This window comes from Denticeps clupeoides, chromosome 6 (assembly GCF_900700375.1).
Source record: "Denticeps clupeoides chromosome 6, fDenClu1.1, whole genome shotgun sequence".
NCBI classification, from domain to species: Eukaryota; Metazoa; Chordata; class Actinopteri; order Clupeiformes; family Denticipitidae; genus Denticeps; species Denticeps clupeoides.
Window position 1 is genome coordinate 23,464,880 of NC_041712.1, and position 23,177 is coordinate 23,488,056.

General features: G+C 46.6%; 2 protein-coding genes across 3 annotated transcripts in view; both read right to left on the reverse strand.

Annotated features, from left to right (window-relative positions):
* phldb1a (pleckstrin homology-like domain, family B, member 1a) overlaps nucleotides 1-12,922 on the reverse strand; it is a 35,104-nt gene extending 22,182 nt beyond the window's left edge. The window contains 4 exon segments of the mRNA XM_028983754.1: nucleotides 151-321; nucleotides 1,724-1,847; nucleotides 6,559-6,660; nucleotides 12,824-12,922. Coding sequence (XP_028839587.1) covers nucleotides 151-321; nucleotides 1,724-1,847; nucleotides 6,559-6,660; nucleotides 12,824-12,826 — 400 coding nt within the window. The 5' untranslated portion in view covers nucleotides 12,827-12,922.
* A 2,546-nt stretch (nucleotides 12,923-15,468) lies between these two features.
* arcn1a (archain 1a) lies at nucleotides 15,469-22,832 on the reverse strand. Of its 2 annotated transcripts, none has more exons than XM_028983337.1 (10): nucleotides 22,681-22,832; nucleotides 21,469-21,732; nucleotides 20,769-20,948; nucleotides 20,438-20,640; nucleotides 20,185-20,349; nucleotides 18,317-18,482; nucleotides 18,090-18,237; nucleotides 17,818-17,926; nucleotides 16,856-17,060; nucleotides 15,469-16,756 (listed from the first exon to the last, which is right to left on the reverse strand). In XM_028983337.1, the coding sequence occupies exons 1-10, from the start codon at nucleotides 22,681-22,683 to the stop codon at nucleotides 16,667-16,669; spliced, it is 1,533 nt and encodes a 510-aa protein (XP_028839170.1). In that variant the 5' UTR covers nucleotides 22,684-22,832; the 3' UTR covers nucleotides 15,469-16,666. The 2 variants fall into 2 exon arrangements, with proteins under 2 accessions (XP_028839170.1, XP_028839171.1); XM_028983338.1 differs by lacking the exon at nucleotides 22,681-22,832 and adding an exon at nucleotides 21,984-22,667.
* Nucleotides 22,833-23,177: the final 345 nt, after the last annotated feature.

Below are 23,177 nucleotides of genomic sequence, written 5' to 3' on the forward strand. Positions count from 1 at the left end.
ATGTCAGGATGTCTTATTTTCCACGCTTGGACGTACCATTTTTCTGATGGATGGTCATTGAACAACAGAACAACAGTTCAGACTGCAAAACATATGCAGATACATATAGCCGCTAAGGTCTTAAAGTCCCACCATTTTTCATCTCAGTACCTTGTGAGAGCTTCGCAGGCCTGGTCACTGGATGGCCGTCCATGGAGCACTGGTTCCCGCAGGGGTGCAGGGTGATGCAGCCTCCCTTGTTCTCAATGAAACAATGCTGGTCGGCGATTCCAGGGCCTTGGATGCTGATGTCCGTGTTCCCGTGTCCCAGGGTGGTTTGCCCTGTCCGGAAAGAAGACTTTCAGCTGACCCACAGGCACACGACAGAAGTGCAAAAGTGAGCAACAGCAGCTTCGTGTGTTCGGCTCAGAATCAAAGACAGGCGACCAAGGCTCCGCCCCTTAAAACCTCGAATGGACTCAGCATCTCTGGACGGAGGAGTCTGGTGTGACAGATGGGCATGAAAGGGCAATAAGTCAAGTCTTTTGTGAATGAGGACAGGGGTGGGTGGAATGCAATCATAGGATTCTCCGTCTCCCTCTCGCCGCTTTCTCACACACATACAGAAGCACCTGACACAGGGTCATGGATAAATTATTTTTTTTTATTTCTTGAATATTGTTTCCCTCCATGTGATATTTGGACGAACAGATTTTCAGAACAAAAGAATAAATATTTACTTTCTGTTTTTGCCCATTCAGATGAAGTGGCCCTTGTGTTTTTTTTAGAAATCTGCTCTCTCAGCCCTCATCTGGACAGTAGGGAGAGTCCTCTAGGTGTCATTCTTTGTGTGATGAGCAACACAGGAAGGCTAAGAATGGTCTGCAGAATCGGCCAGCAATTTTCATTAACCCCTCGGCGATCCCTGACGACTCAGCTTCATCCGCCACATGGCCCTCGGCCAGAGAGCGCATACAGAGAGAGGGCAGAGAGTCATTCTCATCAAAGCATCAGCTCTTTTATTTCTGGACAGCGGCCAGGCTGTGACTCAAAAGTCCCCTCTGACTGTGACCCTCCTTACGTGTCCTTTAACAGGAATGCCGTGGGTCCTGTTTTCATGGTGCAAAACCCAGAAGACAAACGGATGAAACTGATGAAGTGGGGGTTTGTGAACCAAATGCTTTGTCATCACCGCGTCTGTTTGAGGTCCTTCTTGAAGTTGTGTGATTCTCTCGTTAAACAGTTTGCAGTAACAGAGTCTCTGCCGACAAACTTGAGAAGAACTGTAAAACTTGGTTCAAGCTCAGTTTCTATCATTTAAGTTGCGTTAGGTCGGGTTGGGTGGATCTTGTGCGGTAAATGATCGGTCAGCAAACATGAACTTCCGGTCTATAGTACCTATCCTTTACGTGTGATTCGCTGCTTGTAAATTTGTATCGGTGAATGGTAAAAGGTAAATTTGTTTCGTTAAAATTTTTAATAAAATGTTCATTTGATTTGCAATTTTCAGCCATCAGGTGTTGCGTTTTAATTATAAAGATTTTTAATCATAGAGATGGGAAAATGGATGCTGAGGAGGTGAAACAGAGGCTAAACTCAGACGATTATGTTTTATACCTGCTTATTTCCTTTTTCCTTCTAAGTCTAGCTCTCGTAACGCAAGCAAAGAAAGCCAGGCTTTTAAAAAGATGTCCTTGTCTGGTTGGATTCTGTCGGGCTCGGGTCGGATCTCTCTCCCACTCACCTTCAGGCAGCGGGAGCAGAGTTATAGCCGTACTCAGACGGCCGCTTCCAAGACTGACCAGGTGGGGGCGCTCTGCCTGAACTTTAAGGGTCTTGCCAGTCTCTATCAGGTCCAGAGGAGTTCCCTAACGAAGAAATAGAAATGAACCAGAAGAAAAGATCAATATAAATAGAACAGAGACGGTCACAACCGTAAATGATATTTACAATATCGATAAAACCAAAATCATAATGTGGTGGTAGTAGCCTAGTGGGTAACACACTCGCCTATGAACCAGAAGACCCAGGTTCGAATCCCACTTACTACCATTGTGTCCCTGAGCAAGACACTTAACCCTAAATTGCTCCAGGGAGACTGTCCCTGTAATACTGATTGTAAGTCGCTCTGGATAAGGGCGTCTGATAAATGCTGTAAATGTAAATAATGAATTCCATCTTCACTCACCCACGTAGAATTCTATGGAGGGTAAATAAACACATGAGAAAATCCACCATGGCTTCTGCTGTTCTCTGCTTGTTGGTAATCAGTTTTTTTAAGGTAACTGGCCAGTAACATGACGTTAATAAAGGTGGTATAAAGCTTTAATAAAAAGACACCTGCTCTCTACACGGCCGTGATGGAGCACCCTGTTGGCTCTTGTCTCTCGGGTTTGTATGCATAGAATGTTCCTCTCTAGCGCTCCTCCCTGTGGCTTTGATCATTTGTCCACTTAATGATCGCGGGGAAGTAAGGCAGCCAGTTAAGAGCCACCTGTTAAATTCGGTCCCCACTGCAGTTTTACAGTTTGGGACACTCGCCAGACAACCATCAAAGCAGCCCGGCCTGGGCGGCTCATTGTGGGATTCTCGATAGGATTACGATGATTAAATAAGGCCTGGTTGGTAAAACAGTGGCCGTGTAAGAGGCTAAAGGGGCTTAGCGCTGTCAGGTAGGGCGCAGGAAGGCTGAGAAGCTAACAGGATTGCCCTGATGGGATGAAAACTCAAGGAGAGGGTGAGTAGGACAACAGGGTCAGAGCAGATGGCTGAAGTTCAAATGTTGCAGCCCCATTACTACCATTAATATGACGAGAATAGCATTGTAAAGGTGTCGTTTTAGGGCTGTTGAATCTCAATTCTATCCACTGCTAAAAATTATTCCAATTTTTTTCTGATTTGTAATGACACAGTAGTTCTGCATTTTGGAGGAAGACAGCACTATCTGTAAAGTAATAAACTGCACACTGAAATTTCAGTCTGGAGACAACAGCGCAGCCTGAATGATTCTTGTTGAGTATACTACATATAAGTATAACTAGGCATTTCACTCTGTCTATACATTATAATGTCTTATTTAACATGTATGAAGTACAAAACAGCAGAAAGCAGGAAACATTCCAAGAAGGAAACATTCCAACGCATGTGAAGTTGTATGAAGTGTATAAACCGTTTTTTTTATTGTTGTTGGGCCAGTGGTGGCCTAGCGGTTAAGGAAGCGGCCCCGTAATCAGAAGGTTGCCGGTTCGAATCCCGATCCTCCAAGGTGCCACTGAGGTGCCACTGAGCAAAGCCCCGTCCCCACACACTAGGGTGGTAGTGGCCTAGTGGGTAACACACTCGAACCAGAACACCCAGGTTCAAATCCCACTTACTACCATTGTGTCCCTGAGCAAGACACTTAACCCTAAGTTGCTCCGGGGGGGGGTACTGTCCCTGTAATTACTGATTGTAAGTCGCTCTGGATAAGGGCGTCTGATAAGTGCTGTAAATGTAAATGTAAATGCTCCCCGGGCGCCTGTCATGGCTGCCCACTGCTCACCAAGGGTGATGGATTAAATGCAGAGGACAAATTTCACTGTGTGCACCGTGTGCTGTGCTGCTGTGTATCACATGTAACAAACACTGCTTTCTTATGCATTGTTGACATATGCATTGTTGTATTATGTTATGTCTGTGATGGGCTCTGGAAGCTGAGAGCCTTTGCTTGATAAAGCAGGTTATGGACAGTGAGGATGAGTGAGTAACACTTAATGATTAGACAGATGGGAAATATACATTTGATTCGGTGTTCTAAAAAACAAAAAAAAAGTCATGTGGAACCAAACCGGCGCACAAATGCATTTCGGAATCAAGGATCTCCTTTGGAATAATCATCAAAACCGAATCCTGCACTCATGTGAAATGGCTTGCATGTGCATGCATGTCTGCTGTCCTGTCGTCCCAGATTAATCTCAGGCTTGCTGCACAATGCCAGTCCAGGTTAATCCAGGCGGCTCCTTGACATTTTGTTGGTGTGTCTGCATCTGCCACAAATCAGTCAGTTTTTTCTTACAGACAAAATCTGTTTTCCCTCATTTAAACGGTTTTATGAAGGTAACGAATTAATAAATTGCTCTCTGCTAAATCGTGGCCTGGTGTCAGACACACTGCAGATATACAGTACGTCAGTTATGCAGGTGTTGGAACAATTTTTACCCCAAATTTCAATTGCCTGCTTTCTCTGCAGTCCTCCTAGACTCCCATTGCTTTACAGTTAAACTACGTGTGCTGAACCGACGTACATCTGTATTTGTTCCTGCGCTGTAAATCAATGTAATAATAATAATAATCCAACTGTAATGCCAGCCCAGCCTGGTGACGAAAAGGCCAACTGCTTCCTTCCTCCGCGTTCAGAATCTCTGAAATGATCTGCCAAAATAATCCCAGGAGCTCCAAGAGTCCACGGCTAGGGGAGCAGCATTACAGTTCACCGAACCGATTTATTTCTTCTCCGTCTGATGTGATTTTGGAGCATTTACAAATTCTTTTCAATCTGATTAGCACAGTTTAGCATTAATGTTATTACTATTTCATAAAAGCAGGAATGTGCAGCCCTCTCGCCCCCATAAAGCAGCCTGGGGCAGCAGGAACAAGGGTGAAAACTGTGTTAACTGGAACCAACTTAATGCAGACCCCGACCCGGGGGGAACCCAACAGCCTCGGGCTGCATGGAAAATTCCTCACAACCTCTAAAAGGTATTTTAAAGGCGTGTGGGTGTTTTATCAGCACAGCACACAGAAGTCCTTGAAGAATTCATTTCACATATATGTGTATATTCTGATAATATAGCGCCTCTTTGTCACAACCATTCATCTTTGTGATTAGCATTTGGTAGCTGCTGGGCTTTGTGCAAACTTTCCCAAGGTTTAACAGGCCTTATCGAGTGCTTTCCTGGTGAGCTGTGTGTGTGTGTATACGCGCGCCCTATGGGCCTTCGGGTCTGAAATTCTTACCACAAAATTACACATGTGGTGTGTTGCTGAGTAAAAGAGTGCACAGAAAGTAGGATGATCCAAATTTCCTCTAAACTGGCCATCGGTGCTTTCTTCACTTCTCCCACTGTATTCAGAGTGACCAGTATCCTCTAAATACTCGCAGGGAAGATACGAGCGATATAATCAGGGCTGTCGTGTTAGCAAGTAAATTCATTCTAAAGAATAAATAGCTTGATTTAATATTTAAAGCTACATTACAGAGACAGGTGTGGGAAAGAGGCTCAGGCCACTTATGTTACTTGAAAATATTTTTGAGCTTTTCAAGCTTGGCACAAACGCTAGACAGGCTGCTCAATTTCATGCAGGTTTCCTGAACATGTTGGACAAACAGTAATGTTTATTTTCACGTCACACGACGTGTCGAAAATGACTGGTTGCTCCTCCTGTGCTCCCTGCATGACAGACACATCCAACCGCCGGACACATACAGTGGGGCAGCCACCGATCGTGCAAGTTGTCCCCCAGATGCCCCAGATGGGGAAGTGGAGGCCTAGCGGTTAAGGAAGTGGTCCCGTAATCGGAAAGGTTTCCGGTTCGTATCCCGGTCCGTATCACCACTGAGGTGCCACTGAGCAAAGCGCCGTCAACACAAACACTGCTCCCTGGGCGCCTGTCATGGCTGCCCGCTGCTCACCAAGGGTGATGGTTAAATACAGAGGACACATTTTGTTGCGTCACCGTGTGCTGTGCTGCAGTGTTTCACAATGACAATCACTTCACTTTCACTTTCAGATGAGAGTGGTCTGGAAGTTTCATCATAGGTACACATCAACTGTGAGAGACAGAATGTTAGTGGCCTGGACATCCTTCAGGCCTCAATCCAAGCGACAGCCTTAAAACAGCACAGCTCTTGAGAAGATCTGCATGGAAGACTGGGCCAAAATACCAACTACACAGTGACTTTCAATCAGTAGTTACAGGGACAGTCCCCCCCCTGGAGCAACGTAGGGTTAAGTGTCTTGCTCAGGGACACAATGGGAGTAACTTCTGGTTCATAGGCAAGTGTGTTACCCAGTAAGCTACTACCACCCTTTTCTGCACCTTTATACAAATAATTTACTTAAAAAATGTGATTTCCTGTATTTCTTTTACACTGTGTCTCAATCAGTGACATTTTTTTTTGCCCCACTGTGTATGTGAGCGTAAAATAGTAAATTACTTTATTTTAACATTAATCCCAGTGATTAAATTGCTTTTTTTTATCAGCCCCACATAGAATATTTGCCATGAAATATAGTGCATCTGACCTGAAGGCCTTGTGAATAGAAACATGCTGAATATCACCGTGCTGCAGGCTGAAAATGTCAAGGTTCCAGCGCTCCTATCTCCCGCCGTCATCTTACAGCGTTATTGTCTGCTGACCTTTCCTCGCTAGTCCTCGGTTCCTTCCAGAACATCGGTTGTTTCCCGTCTGTGTTTCCCTTTCTATTCTACTTACTCCAGCTGCTCTGGCCGATTAATCGTTTTATTGATCATGAATTAAGGCAAGGCAGGTCGAGCGCGCTTGGACTCGGTTTTCCGGGCCGAAAGGTCGCAGCTCACCTGCAGCACCTGGTGCGTCTGTCGCCCTCGTTCCGGAATGTTCCTGTTCAGGCCGTCCATGTCTTTTGGGTTGTCAATCATGGCGTCGCAGCTACAGCGGTCCTGTTAGAACAAACGCGCGCAGTTAAACGGCCGCCGCGGGAGACACACGCGGAAGAACGATTTTACACTCAAACGGAAAGCAGGCAGGAGCTCAGGCAGATGAGTGTGGGCCTGTGTGGGCACCTCTTAGATCTTCAGGGCACGGTGGGTTAACATGACTGCATCAGATCGTGAACACAGCACGGCAACAGATGCGTGCCGGTGGGATGTGCCTGTGCAGGAAATCCCCCTCCTGTGACCCGTTTCGCTGTGACTCAGCGGCCTGGGGTCTCGGGATTTTATCCAAACGGACCTACGCACCCACGTGCACATCATGAGGGTGTGTGCAGGATTAACACAAAATGGATATGTTCATTCTACATTATATTACATTTAAAGACCATATCTAGCTTTACGGGACTCACCGCGTCCTTTCCAGCTATTTTTAGACATGCTGAGAGAATGTCACTGTACTAGAAACACACATGTTATGCCTGATATGATCAATGACCAACTGTTTGAGACTCTCTGGCTAAATGTGTATTTCTCAAGTTTCCCATACAGCATTTATTTTGTTCTACAGTACTGGCCAAAAGTCTGGACACACCTTCTCATTCAATGTGTTTTCTTTATTTTCATGACCATTTACGTTGGTAGATTCTCACTGAAGGCATCAAAACTATGAATGAAAACATATATTCTAGCTTCTTTGCTCTGATTACTGCTTTACACACTCTTGGAATTCTCTCGATGAGCTTCAAGAGGTCGTCACCTGAAATGGTTCTCCAACAGTCTTGAAGGAGTTCCCAGAGGTGTTTAGCAGGGGGCAGCGGTGACCTAGCAGTTAAGGAAGTGGCCCCGTAATCAGAAGGTTGCCGGTTCGAATCTCGATCCGCCAAGGTGCCACTGAGCAAAGCACCGTCCCCACACACTGCTCCCCGGGCGCCTGTCACGGCTGCCTACAGCTCACTCAGGGTGATGGGTTAAATGCAGAGGACAAATTTCACTCTGTGCACCGTGTGCTGTGCTGCTGTGTATCACAAGTGACAATCACTTCACTTTATCACTTTATCACTTGTTGGCCCCTTTGCCTTCACTCTGATGTCCAGCTCACCCCAAACCATCTGGATTGGGTTCAGGTCCTGTGACTGTGGAGGCCAGGTCTCTACTGTTTGTTAAGTACAAAACTCCACGTGTGTTCATTCATAGTTTTGATGCCTTCAGTGAGAATCTACCAACGTAAATGGTCATGAAAATAAAGAAAACACATTGAATGAGAAGGTGTGTCCTTTTGGCCTGTACTGTACGTGAAGCCCGAACTTCGAACAGCCCGAACAGCAGAGATCCTTTATTTCAAAAAGATTTTCTCTATGTTAGCGAAGGTAATAAATATCATGTTTTGATGACTATTTACTTTCAAACCGTGAGAAGTGAAGATGAAGTTAGCGTCTGTACCAGCTGCTGTGAATAATCGGACACTTTCATCCCACTGGCATGTCCGGTCACAATGATTGGAATTCGAAGCTTCTCCGACGCCGGCGAAGACAGGCCGCTGCACGAAAGCTAATTATAAAGGCCAGATGGAGGGAAGCGTCTTTACCCCGACGTGGCCTCCTCTGGATCTCCATCTGGAGCCTTTCACTGTGACTTTTTCACCCAGCACCAATCAGAGGACAAAGTTGGACAGGCGTCCAGGCTGAACTCGGTTTAGCTCCAGTGCGGATGATATCACCACGGTGGCGCTGGTGGGTCGGGCCACATGGCTGCGGCTCACAGTGATGCCCAGTGTTCGGACCTCCATGAGGCCGGGACGGGGAACAGAGGGTCCCTCTGTCCACCCAGACACAGGGCAGATACGGCATCAGCATCTCGGGAGGCATGATGCCACCGTCACCCCCATTCCACTGTGCCCACAAAAATAAAAAAAAATAAAAATATAGGAATTTATTCCACAGACGCCGGGGGAAAGAGTGGAACTCAAGTTCCCTGAGCTCCATTCGGACACTCAAGCCAGAGTCTTGTGGAACCCTGCCTGCGGAACATGTCATTAAGCTCCGCACTTCTGCCCAGCGCCTGTGCTACCAGTGGCAGAAAATAGCCGCCGCCGCCGCTGGCCGCACCGTCGGCTGGGGGGAGTTCCGCTCCGGGGGGGGGAAATGATACGTGGCGGAGCCGAGCAGCTCAGACAGCAGAGAACCGCAAGGGGGAAAAATCGTAATACGGCAAAAAAAATGCAAAAGTGCTTCTGTCGAGTGTCCTGCCTCGTCACCGACGCACTTCAAATATCATCAGCTTTACATTAAGAAGGAAAGGGGGAGTTATGAAGAAAGGAGAATTGTGGCTCGTGTCATTGCAAGACGAGTGAGGCGGCTATAAAATGATCAACAAAAAAAAAATCTCAACATGTGACGGCGAACAGAGGCCCAGAGCGAGAGAGATGTGATGACACGCTGCTGTCGGGTCTCCCCTCAAAAACAGGTCTGATCTACGAGAGGTCAAAGGTCATGGCCCAGCATTGTCAGGCAGATTCTTTCTCAAGCTCCCACTGTGCCCTTCAGAGACTACATTTAGCCGCTTGTGTTCACAGTCGAAGCGTCCACAGTAAATATCGATGAGCCGGAGCCTAGCGGGCAACGTGAACTTGGGATGCCTTCGTGTTTACAGCACAACCTTGTTAGGAGATGAGAGATGTTGGGCTCTCCATCTGGAGCCTAACTTAGATAAGAGACGTTCAAGTGCAGGTTAGGAAAAAAGAAACAGTCCGATGGACAAATTACCAACGCTGCTGAAAATCATCATTTAAAACTACAGTACAGGCCCAAAGTTTGGACATCTTCTCAATGTGTTTTCTTTATTTTCATGACCATTTACGTTGGTAGATTCTCACTGAAGGCATCAAAACTATGAATGAACACATGTGGAGTTCTGTACTTAACAAAAAAAGGTGAAATAAGTGAAAACATGTTTTATATTCTAGTTTCTTTGCTCTGATTACTGCTTTGCACACTCTTGGCATTCTCTCGATGAGCTTCAAGAGGTCGTCACCTGAAATGCTTCTCCAACAGTCTTGAAGGAGTTCCCAGAGGTGTTTAGCACTTGTTGGTCCAGCTCACCCCAAACCATCTGGATTGGGTTCAGGTCCGGTGACTGAGGAGGCCAGGTCTCCACTTTTTGTTAAGTACATAACTCCACGTGTGTTCATTCATAGTTTTGATGCCTTCAGTGAGAATCTACCAACGTAAATGGTCATGAAAATAAAGAAAACACGTTGAATGAGAAGGTGTCCAAACTTTTGGCCTGTACTGTATTTTCCAAATTCTTTTCTAGAAAAAGACATGAAACATGGACATCCATGAGGATCCCTGAGGAGAGCTTTTTTTTTCCATGCTTTATGCCAGTGGGAGAGGAATGTGTGGGACAGACGTCCAACAATCCAAACAAATAAAGAATAAACACGAGCAGATGGATTTTTAAAGGCTCCTCCATTGGGGCCTGCAGAGCCGAGGTGTTTCCTGTGGACTGACCCTGGGAAAGACCAGTCTCTAGAGGGGCCGGAGGGGGATGTACAGCAGCTGTCCTCCCACAACTCATTAGAATCTGCTTATTCCTGATAATCATTTATTGAATGATGTTATAAAATACGATTGTCAGGAATCTTTTTCACATTCGGAATTGCAGTTCAGGCCAGGCCAGGTGCAAAGCTTGTGTAGATGTGGACACTGATCTTCTGTTGCTCCCTACGTGGAGCCAGCTGAGATCACAGCTCTAAACACACGCATCTGCCGGTGAATGTGTCAGCAGCTCTGCTCTGGGCCAACGGGCTGCTCTCGTCGGTGAGTCAGTGTTTCTCTGGCACCGGTTCTGTCCTGGACCATCGTTCTTCACTCACTCACTCTCCCAACAACCTTCACTTCACCTGATGCCATTCTGCCCATCAACACACACACACACACACACACACACACACTCTCCTGGCAAAGACAGGTCTTTTCAGGATATGAACCTGGAAAGGAGCCTGCATCCACTCCTACCGCACCTGCACCCACAGTGAGCGCATTCATGCGTTCCTCAGCTCTTTTCACGACGCAGATCTGCACTGGTATGCAGGTGTGAGCTTGCGGGGTTCATGGGGGTCTCACAATGACTCTGGAAGCCTGGGTGAGGGATGATGCTATAAATACAGACGGGAAAAAAGGCCTCCGTGTTTACTCTCCGGCACAAGACACTCGTCCAAGCGCCTGTTTCTCATTGACAACTGAGACGGATTACGGGCTGAGACGGGCCAATCAAACCCCGTCAGACGTTCCTCAGGGGGAGAAAAAAAATCCGTTACAAAGATTTGGGAAGATGGAGGAGCAGTTTATCAAAACGACTCCCTGGAGCTGCACAAAAGGGTTCTTTCAGCCACTACCGAAATGGACTGCTTTCTTCCATCATCTGTCATTGGTTTACTATTCTCTAACACACTGGCAACTGCAAAAAACAATAAGAATAGAGAACACGCCCACATAAATGTATTTCACCAAGTGAGTTTCTCACAAAAAAAGAAAAAAATTGTGTCAGTATGAGTACAAAACAATTCAATTCAAACTACACGTTTGTATAATTTAGCATATTTGACCACTGACTTTACAAAAACACCAACTTATGCTGGTTTTATTTAGGTTTATTTTAAGAAAGGTGAACCGTCCAGTGGTGGTATAGAAATAGCACGGCATGCTCGAGTTCAAACCTCTCCATTCAGTCATTTACTTTGGCCGGGGGACTGAACCACACCAGGTCACAGCTCCCTCGTCATCGTTATTACTTTAGCTCAGCGTGTGCAAACAGTTAACCAATCAGAGGCCACCGCACTGATTCTGAACACATGACTCTCTCACTCAGCCACTTCCCATCCCGGGACAGGGTGGCGCACACACACACACACACACACACACCATTCACTCACACATAGGTGCAATTTAGAGGACATGGAACTAACCGCTGAGACTAGGACTGTTTTCCACCGCCGGCACATCTAATGTACGCGTCTTCGGGTCTCCTCCTCAAGGTGCTCCACACCTTGTTGGTTCACAGTCACCTGTCCAAGACCTCTGTCAACAGGGACACCCCCCAAAAATGTCTTAACCTACCAGCATAGGCCAGCGGATACACACACACACACATCACCAGATTACAACCCAACAAAACCTACAAACTACAGAAGCGTTCCACATTAACGATGTTCCAACTTGGCTCACAGAGAAGCCCGACGTCCCACACGCAGCATGAAAGCAGCTGTTCACGAGGCCGCTGTGTTTGCTCCGTAATCGTCCCACTCGCTCTCCTAGGGCCCGGTTCATCCCTCGCATCCTGTTCCCTTCCAGAGCTCAGCAGCGGGGTCTGGAACACGCGTGTCACATGACCGCCTCTCGTGGGACTGGCTGTGTGTGTCTTAATGTTTGATATGTGACACATCCATGTCACCGTGTATGCATTAGCAGGAAGTGCGACACGTGCTGTGGGCTCATTAACTGAGACCATCTGACACACATGTACATACACACACACACACACACACACACAGATCTGCACAGTGCCGTCTCCATCCGGACAATAAGCCTTTTGTTGGGGCTGAGGTCAGGACTCAATTCCCAGGCTGCTGTGGCCGCTGAGGTCCGACAGTCCAGTCCAGTCTCACTACTTCTGCTCGTTCACTTTTAGAGTTTAAACCTTTATCATCCTCATCATCATCATCCTCATCCGAACTCTGAAAGAACATGCAAATTCAGACCCCTTCCAAAATCCTGGTCCAGAACCGTCCTACCTGAGATTCAGACAAGTTGCAGATCTCCTCTCAGACCCGCTGCATGCTGTTCCCACTCGAGCAGAGCGGCAATGGGAGGAGAGGAGGGGGTGGACAGGGTGCGGAGTCACCTGTCTGCCTTCCACACACTCTCCGGTGCACGCGAAAGGTGCAGCAGCCCTCCTGAGCGGAGACGAGGACAAGCCGAGCGTCGCTTCTTTCCCCGAGCGCTTCCCTCCACCCACTCACTCCCTCCCTCTCTCTCTCTCTCTCTCTCTCTCTCTCCAGCCCGACCCTCCTCTGCTTTTCTCTCTGCTTGCTCTCTCTCTCTCTCTCTAGTTTTTTCCCTCTCAGCCTTTCCACCCTTTCTCTCGGCCGACACAAGGCAGTCTTTTGTACCATGACTAAGAGCTCCTTGCTTGTTCAGTGTCTGGAACAGAGACCCTCCCTCCGAGCTCTCCTCCGCGCTCTCTCAGGTATGTGGAGGTTGTCGGGCGTTGTGCACCTGCAGGAGGTTCCACTGGAGAGCAGAGGGACGCCGGGGACGGCATTCAATCACGTCGGCTGCTCAGTTCAGTGTGGATCCAGTGTGGAGAACGTGGCCCGTGGACGCGTCACCTCTGCTGCTGGCTCGGCCTGGACTTTTCTCTTTCAGCCCGGGACGAAATGCACTCAAATAACAGCCCTCCGTCCCGCCGTCCTCAGGCGAGACGCACCGCCCACCCCAGCATTAAGTGGCCAGACTGGGTGGGAAACGTGTGGGAGTCGATGAATTTGGAAAAAAAACATTTTGCACAAACAGCGCTAAAGGCAAAACCACCAATCGTTCCTGAATCTTTGCTGCCATTCTGGATTATTCTTCATGATTTGAACTCCATAGAAGGACTCAGTTCTACAGTTTTTCACCTTCGCCGGCTGAGACAATAATTCAATCAAATTCGATAAAAATTCAATCAAAATTTAAAAATAAATGTAATCACTCATTTATAACTTTTAAATACTTAAACTCTCCCAACTTTCACATTACTATTAATCTAAAATAGACAATTGATATAATTTGCTGTCAAGCTCTTTCCTCACGAAGGAAGAGTAGAGCACCAGAGTGGACGATAGACAAAAGAAGACATTAGAGGCTCTTCTGGAGTCTCTTCTTTCATCTTCAGGATAAAAGAACCTGCCAACCAGAACTGGGCAGCACAGACGATAAAGAGCAAAGAACCTTGTTAAAGGAAAACATGAAGGCCACGTAACAAAGATGGGTGCAGAGTCTGGAACGGTGCCGGGAACCATTTCAAGCACGGGACTCCCGTTGAGAGTCGGGCGAGGCCGACCTCTTGTGGTCGACCGTCCACATTTCCTCGGTATTAAAGCTCCAGGAGCAAAAACGTCTCCAGGCATACATCATGTTGGCCTGAATGTGTCGGTCATTTCAGGTGGGTTTTTTTTCAGTTTTGGAAATGTGCTGGAATTCGTAAATTTTGTATTCAGAAAAGTGTTATTGTTAGAAATCTGTTCAACACTGCTAAATGCTTGAAAGGTATTTTATTTATGTTGGAATGCTCATTTATTTATTACGTTTTTATTCTATTTCATTATCAGGCTGCTGATCATTTGGACTATTGGATAGGATGGCAATATAAACCAGACACCGCAAAGAATGGAATCAGATCAGATGTTACGGGTACATGTTCAGCGAGGTGGAGCCGCTGTTGTCCAAAATACTTTTTAATGTTGGACCATGAGTTATGAGACTTTTAGGCATAATAAACCTCATGGAGAACCTTGACCTCTAAAATCCCGTTCGTTCCTCCAGGTGTCGGTGACCTTGACCTTTAATTACATTGTTGTAATCAGTTCACCTTTGAGTTCATTTTCAATAGAATACAAACATGGAATATGGTACGAAAAGGAAGACAAAATAGAAATTTGTGTACCAAAAGGTCGGTATAGCTGTTGGCTGAAAAACTCACCTGGAATCTGACCCTCTTGGGAGCCAATTTAAGACCCTTGGCTACGAAAACCACAGGGAGGCTCATGTCTGCCTCAAACCAAGGCTCCCCGGCCGTCCAAAATCCCACTTTCCACCTCTGAAGGATCCTGACATGAACGATCAGCCTGGATCCAGATGTTTGAACTGGACAATGATGGAGACCAACAAGCAGAGTTCCTCTTGCCCTACAGAAATACCAAACCCTGCGGCTGAACACTGTCTTTTCTTATTCAGGGCAGAGGGGAACACACCCGCTTTCATGTAAACCCTCCCTCTGTCTTCCGCCGTGATCCCATTACAGAACAAGCACTGACATTTCTTCATCATGAGCAAAGCAGGCTGACCCACATGTACCGAAACAGAAATGACTGGACAGCCGCGCCCATCTCACTCAATGATGCTTAGAGGGAAATACCAATAAGTCAATTAATCGTACAGTAGATAATTGAAGTTTTACAAATAATTAATTGTACTTTATTATGAAAACTATTATATTTAAAACTATTACAGAGACCCGTCTTGGGGGAAAAGGCTCAAGTGCAAAAGTTAGCGTCAGCCAATCAAGCCCAACGATGCAACTTTACAGAACACGTTGGCCAGTCAGGGTTTCTTGCGAGTTTATACGGCTTCATCGCTGCTGCGTACAGTAAACAAAACGCAGCGGCATTGACAGCGTCAAACTATTCAAAATTCAATATGTTCACATTAATCGCAGTGATTAACACATTCACTTTGACAGGCCGGACTGGACAAGTGTTAAGTGCTTTGTAGAGATAGACGGCCACATTTTTAACCTTGTTCCATTCATTTCTATTCAGTTTACTCTGAGAAGCACTCGGGTTGAATTTAAAATGCCGATTTATTATGTATTTGTTGATTTATTGAGGTTTTTCTTATATATATATATATATGGCCAAGATAATGTAAAATTGTCAGAATTATACTGAAATGGCAAAAGGAAGGTCATGTTGGCACACAGCGTTGTTTCCAGACTGATAAATAAGTGTCCTCGTATTGTAAGAATTTTAAGACAAAAAAACAAAAAACAATCTTGTATTAAACGGGGCTCTTTATACACTTTAATTTTTTTTTTTTTTTTTTTAATTTTACATTGGAATGTCATCTGTACTTACCCCTAACTCATAAATTTACAGGGTTACAAAAAGATTCTAATTTTTCCTTCCATCTCCCACACCAACAACATGACTCAGACAAAACTCTGATAATACAGACAAGAAAAAGACGAAAAAAATCTCAATAACCCAAAACAAATGCTTCCCTCTTCAAACTATAGAGAATCAAGGCAAAACAACGGTCATTCCTGAACTCCTCTGGCGTTCTTCGTCAGGAGGTTGTCTGGATGGGGCTGTGCAGGGCTGAAGAGGAATGGTTACGGAGGCATTAACCGGAAAGGAAAGTTGGAGGGTTGGGGGAAGGGAAAAAAACAAAAAAAAAAAAAAACAAAAAGAACTCTGGGATCATTATAATTAGGGGTATAATTGGGATAACTTGTATTCCAATAACAGGACTAATCTCGCCCCCTGCATCCTTAAATACAACCATTCAACGTGCATGTGCAAGTTATATGAAAAGGTTGAAATAAGACAGAATACGATTCTTTTATTAATTATGTTCTGAGAATTGAGATCAAAACAGTTAGGGAAAGTGATCTGATCTGATGTGGTGTGCAGTATGCTGTCAGTACCTGGTCAAGAGAAAAAAAAAAAAAAAATAAAGTAAATCCAGAAACCAAAAAAAATGGTGACAGTCCATATCTGACAATAGAAGAGTTAATGTGGCACTGTAAAACAGGATCTCCCACAGCATCGTACAGACCTCTGAAAATGACGCCAACCTTTAACCATTCCATCCGTAGAGGCATGTTGTTGATGAATACCCAAATAAGAACCTAATACCTCCACCAGACCTACACACCACGCCAACCCGCAATCTATGCTACACCACCAGACACTCTGCAGGAAATAAATGCGATCGGTTTGATTTTCGTCCTTCAGCCATCACTTAATGCACACCTACAGATCCCTCATGAGACACGCTTGGAAAAGGTACAAATACAGTATATAGAGCAAGCCGAGTCAAACTGGCTTTTTTGTGTGGAAAGGGCCAGAGTCCCGTTGGTAGAACAGGTTAGTGTTAATCTCCTCAAATTTTGGTTGTTTTTTTTTTTTTTTCCTCATTTCCAAATCCGATGATCTTTTCTGTGATGCACGTTCCTTTACGCGGACGTTCCTTTATAGTATCTCGTACTTGTCGGTGACTAAAGACGTTTCTGTGGAAAACCTCACGGGGCTGTCTCCGTCCACCTGAAACACTTTGACGACCTGAGAGGTGGCGAGAAGAAGAGAGAGAACGTGGAGGTGAGATGGGCTAAATTCCGAGCCCGGGTTCCCCCGCTCAACACGGTGTGTGTAACCTCCTACCTGTATGTCACAGTAGCTGCCCTTAGAAACAAAAGACACGCTGACAGGGAAGAAGTCATTTGGCTGGCCGGCTATGCTGAGTTCCAGGCTGCCCGTTTTGTTCTTCACGTCCACCACAGGTAGACACCATTCCAGAACATTCCGCCGGCTGTCGTGACGATACTCCCCGTCCAGGTCACCGATCACAGGTGCACCTACCCCTGAACTGTGGAGGCCAGAACAGTTTTAACCAAGTAAAACATTTTATAAAGCAACAAATTAAACATTCGCTTGCACAAAATCAATAAAACCTGTAGCAGCACATGGAAAGTGATGCTGGCGGGCCTAAAATGGCCGGAGCACAGATTGTCACTAGCAATTATTATCCTTGCGGCAACAGCTAGTGGCTAATAATAAAACTGAATTTGCTGTACTAATCCCTGGAATGCCATTAATCCTTACACTAGCAGCAATGGCTAAAATGAAAAGCAATTTGTTTAACTAGTCTGTGGAATCCGCTTGACTGTTAGCAATTTGCCAATAGCCCCACTAGCTAGCACTGTAGCTAATAATAAAACCATATCAGTTCTAACTACACCCCGGAATCCATTTTACTAACAATTAGCGGACGGCCACACTGACCGTACGTGATTGTTTTCTGTCGGCTATCGCTAATAATAAAATAATGACCTTGATGTGGTACGTGTTATCAGCCCTGCCCGTCTGTGACATTAATTGTTAATTTAACATTTTACAAGTCTACTTGCGCTACATAAAGAAAATATTTTCCATGCCTCAGTTGAATGTGATGTCTTACGTGATTGTTGGTATTGATCTGATCCTTATTGTATTGTTGTTTATTCTGTTATAGTACTATTGTTATTATTAGTCTTTTTTTTTTTGTCGCCCTGCGGTATCAAAAAGATATGGAGTATTGAGCATTTTCCTTTGGCGTGTAATATTGTGATATTAAGCGGGCTCACGGCATCGGGATGCTGATGACCACGTCATTGAGCTCCAGCGACTCCTCCTGCAGTTCGTACTCGATGTTGACGTCGCAGCCTGATCCACTTTCTGAGGGCCAGCAGTTTACTGAGGACAGAGACCAATGTTTGCTCATTTCACAGACGTCTCAGCTCGCTCCCGTTTACCACGAAGCAGGTTTAACTCCAGGGATCTGACACAGACACACCCATCTGTGCTCGTGTCACCGAGTACCCAGAGTTAAAGCCACGGTTAGCCATTTACAACTCACTCGTGAGGGGTATTAGCGACTCGTCTGTGGTCTGCAGCCGCCATTTCAGGACACCAACGTCATTGTTGAGGGGGAAAGACTTGTCTGGGTTTTTCAAGCCAATAATTGAGTCGGACGTGAAGAGCTTCTTATCCACGTTGGGATGTGTCTGTAGAAGAGGCAAAGTGGTTTTTATACCTGCTCTGAGACGCAAAGTCCAGTACAGCCTTATGACACAGATAGACAACCTGCAACTGGACGCCCTTCTTGTCGTTGTTGCTGACGAGCATCCTGATTCGCCCACTCTTCTCCTCTGAAACCCGCAGTGTGATCATTCCCAGGATCTCCATGTTCTGTAGGCCACCATCCCGACCACAGGTCAGAGTGATCTTCTCCTCCACTCGCATATGCACACTGAAAATGCAAAGGGTCATTACTAGGTATGGATATTAAATGGGGAAGTGGTGGCCTAGCGGGCAAGAACCGGCCCCGTAATCAGAAGGTTGCCACTGAGCAAAGCACCATCCCCAGAAAATGCTCCCCGGGCGCCTGTCATGGCCGCCCACTGCTCACTAAGGGTGATTCGTTAAAAGCAGAGGACACATGTCACTCTGTGCACCGTGTGCTGTGCATCACAATGACACTCACTTTACTTTAAAAAATAGATCCAAAAAATATATAAAATCTAAATGAACACTAGTGAATAATGACAATTATTCATAATTCAACCATTCAGCCCTGGCCAATCACCAGTTTCAAGAATTGTGAACACTATCAGTTGAGTTAAGTGGTGTTCCACAAGGTTCCATCTCAGGTCCACTGCTCTTTTCTTTATAACCTGACCTAAAGCTAACATGTACTCTTATTCGTAAAACACAGTATTAACTTTCACTGTTAGGCCGATGACACACAGCTGTATGTATCAGCCATGCCAGACGAGAGGCAACAGCTGAACAGAATAGATGATTGTTATTGCCGATCCATTATTCCCCCTGTGATTGAAGGATGCGTGTTCCCCTGGTACCCAAAGCACAGACGATCACAGCTGGCAGCAGGTCTTTCGCATATAAACCTCCGTGGTTGTGGACTGGCCTGCCAGACAGTGCTTGGGACACAGTCTCAGTCAGGGGTGCCCAAACTTCTCTCAATGAGGTCCACATGTAGATAAATATATGAATGGCTGGGCAGCACTCTAGAGGTGAGGGATTCTGGCTTGCATGCTTGGTTTCGTAGGTTTGAGTTGGTTCATAATCACATTCATCACATTATGGGCTTCCTACACATTTACATTTACAGCATTTATCAGACGGCCTTATCCAGAGCGACTTACAATCAGTAGTGACAGGGACAGTCCCCCCCCTGGAGCAACTTAGGGTTAAGTGTCTTGCTCAGGGACACAATGGTAGTAAGTGGGATTTGAACCTGGGTCTTCTGGTTCATAGGCGAGTGTGTTAACCACTAGGCTACTACCACCCTAACCCTAACCTACACACCTTGGCAAACGTTACTGTAATGCAATCCCTGATCCACACTGGCCTTGGGTATTAGGTTTAGATTTGTATTTTTTTTGCATGGAAAAAATCTGCCAAAATGCACAATGGCCCTAAATATCTGTTTGGATATTTAAAGATTTATTGCAGCAAGTACTACTTATTACGGTTTCATTAAGTATTGAACGAAAAACAAAAAAAGTTTATTTATATAATCCAATATCCCGTAAACCACTATAGTGTAAGTGAGAGTATTGAGAGTGTGTATGTGTGATCTCCCTTGTCCATGTTTAACTTTTAAATTAAATTGTGAAGTGATTGTCACATGTGATACACAGCAGCACAGCACACGGTGCACACAGTGAAATTTGTCCTCTGCATTTAACCCATCACCCTTAGTGAGCAGTGGGCAGCCATGACCAGCGCCCGGGGAGCAGTGTGTGGGGACGGTGCTTTGCTCAGTGGCACCTCAGTGGCTCGGGATTCGAACCGGCAACCTTCTGATTACGGGGTCGCTTCCTTAACCGCTAGGCCACCACTGCCCCTTCCAGTGTTCACTTCCAGTGTTCACTATGCAGCATGTATAAGCATAAAACCAAAATGGAAAAAAAGGAAAGTGTCTGCACCTCTCCGTGTTGACTGGAGCGGGCAGAGATTTGGACACCTCGGAGGCCCTCTTCCCCATGCTGGGCAGAATGATGTTCTCGCCTTCCGATTTCAGCTTGTCCACAAAGTCGTCCACCTCCTTCCCTTTGGCCCCCAGTTTCAGAGCCTTGCTGGGGCCACTGGGCCTGTGGGGAAACACAAACAGGAAACCTCATCTTCCGTGTGACTAGTAACGAGTTGACAAATCGCTCGGTGTGCCTGAGAGACTATTACCTGATTGGTGCCGGTGCAGGTTTGGGTTTTTCCGGCTCAATGAGAGAGTCCTGAACTACGGTGGCAGAGCTGCTGCTGATCCCCGAGCTGCCGAAGCCGCCGAAGCCGGGCATCTTCTTTCCGGCCCGTTCCGCATCTCTACGCGCCTGCTGCAGCTCCTTCGCCTTCCGCCTCATCTCCGCTTTCGCCTCGATCTCCTGCGTCTGCAGGCGAGAAGAGCAAGGGGGCGACCGAATGACCTCTCGCTCACCAGTAATGCGATCTCTGGGTCTTAAAGTGCAACTGAAGGGTGAAACGGGGAGAACGCGTCCGCCCTGAGGCATAAACTCGCCTCTCTGATGGCACGGAACACCTTCTCCTCGTGAGAGTCCATCTCGGTGAAGGTGCGAATCTGCGCCAGGTTGACGTTCTCGCGGTAGCCCAGGGCGACGATCTCGTCGAAGGCGAAGATGAGGTCGAAGCAGTGCTCCGAGATCTCGCCCTCCTCCAGCACGCGGCAGTACTCTGGGATCTGGGGGACGGGAAGACACACAGAAGACGTGATCCTGACGTGATCATTTAACTTGATTAATTTAATTCAGCTGCTTTTTCATGTGCAATAAGGTCTAATGCAGAAAGACTGTCTACTTATTTCATTTTTAATTGTTAATTTATATTAATATATATGCTAGCTTCTCTTTTTATAGAGATCATTCTGACATAGGTACGGTTTTCTGATTCTGATAAGCCCGTACATCTTCAGTAAGGTGCAATTCGAACCCTCTGAAAAGGGACACAGAACTAGAGCCTCAATATAAACACAGAGTCAGATTCCTCCAATCATGATAAACTTCCATTTACAGCATTTATCAGACACCCTTATCCAGAGTGACTTACAATCAGTAGTTACAGGGACAGTCCCCCCGGAGACACTCAGAGTTAAGTGTCTTGCTCAGGGACACAATGGTAGTAAGTGGGATTTTAACCTGGGTCTTCTGGTTCATAGGCGAGTGTGTTACCCACTAGGCTACCACCACTTGGGACACACTTACAACTCTGGAGAAGAGGCGAAGTGTTTCCAGGTCCTCCAGGATGTTGCTGTTCTTGGTGGTGACGAGCACCATGTAGAGCTTCTCCAGCGGCTGGTAGACGTAGCGCACGCTCTCCGTCTCCACGAACGTGTGCTGCTTGCCCGTGTTCATCAGCTTGGGGAAGGCCGCCAGCAGTCCCTCCACGCGGGTGCGCGTCATCTCCACGAACTGCCGCGACACGATGGCCTTGCCGGCCTTGGTGCACACCGCGGCAGCTAACAGCACCTGGAGGGGCGGGGCCGAACACACGCTCGCGTGAGCCACGCCCTGTGTTATCGGTCCAACAGATGTGTGCAGTTCCTCACTAAAGGTTAAGAGCTCGGCGCCGGGTATTCTGTTACACACGATGAACAGAGGGGTGGAATAATACACTACAGCGTATAAAAATAAAATGTCCAATATTTACACACAGATTTAATTACGCCTGTAGAATTTCACATTTTTAAAAGTCGAGAAACAAAACTATGATAACTTACACTTATCGACACAGCTCAAGGCTTTCCAAAGGACAGACTGCATTCGGAGGAAATCCTCGCTGCGTCCTGATTGGTCGACGTCACGCAGCCACCACGCACACGTCACGTAAGTAACAGTCCGAGGAGCCGAATGACCGCATATGTCACAGGAGATGGGGTGGCTAATTAAGCAGGTTCGCAATTCACTAACTAACTCGAGTTTCTTAAGCCTGCCTCCAGCCCAAAATGCATTTATAAGCCTTCTAAATAAATAAAAACACACACACACATATATATATAGTATTAGTATATATTATATACATATGTGTGCGTCGCGTAGACGTGAATTATAGTCATTTATTACTTAGATCAAGATGCTTGAACTCACTTTTTAACCCTGTTCACCGGAACAGATTGATCGGTTACTGTCGTTTTTGAAGTGTAAATAAATGTCTATGTGGCAGAAGCCCAGAGTCCAGCCAGCCGCGGCCGAACGACATCATCATCATCGCCATCATCATCATCACCACCTCACATGTTAATCCTCTTCATTTTATACACACACACCAAAGACCGGGCGCATTTTGCGAACAACTCGTTCCCGCACGTCCCACTGTCGGCGAGAAGCGGCGACATCGCTCTGCCGCAGGCCACTGGCTAAAAGGTGGGGACGAGAACCGGAACCGCGCCGCTAAATTGCCACCGGCGGCCGCCTTACCATCGTCCGTCCGCCGTGAACCCGAATCCCCAGCCGCAGCGGCCCCTCTTCCCGACGGGCGCCCGTTTAAGGCAGATAAGAGACGGGCGAAGAGGAACCAGCCGCAGCGCAATATGGCAGCGGAGCGCTGAGCCACGTCCCCAGCCGGAAGGGGGCGGAGCGCCGGGGGTCAAAGGGCGGCGGCGGCGGGAACTGCACATGTGGAGGTTTCGCCATCAGCGCTTCGTCGTGCGGCGCGTTTATTTCGTTTCCCCCCCACGTTTACGCTGAACCGAACTCCCGCGACTCTGTTTATGAACTGGTTTCGTGTTTTAAAAAAAAATCCCTGACCAAAGTTGATAAGGGTGGGTAGCCTAGTGGTTAACACACTCGCCTATGAACCAGGAGACCCAGGTTCAAAGACACTTAACCCTAAATTTCTCCAGGGGGGGGGGGCTGTCCCTGTAACTACTGACTGTAAGTCGCTCTGGAAAAGAGCGTCTGATAAATGCTGTAAA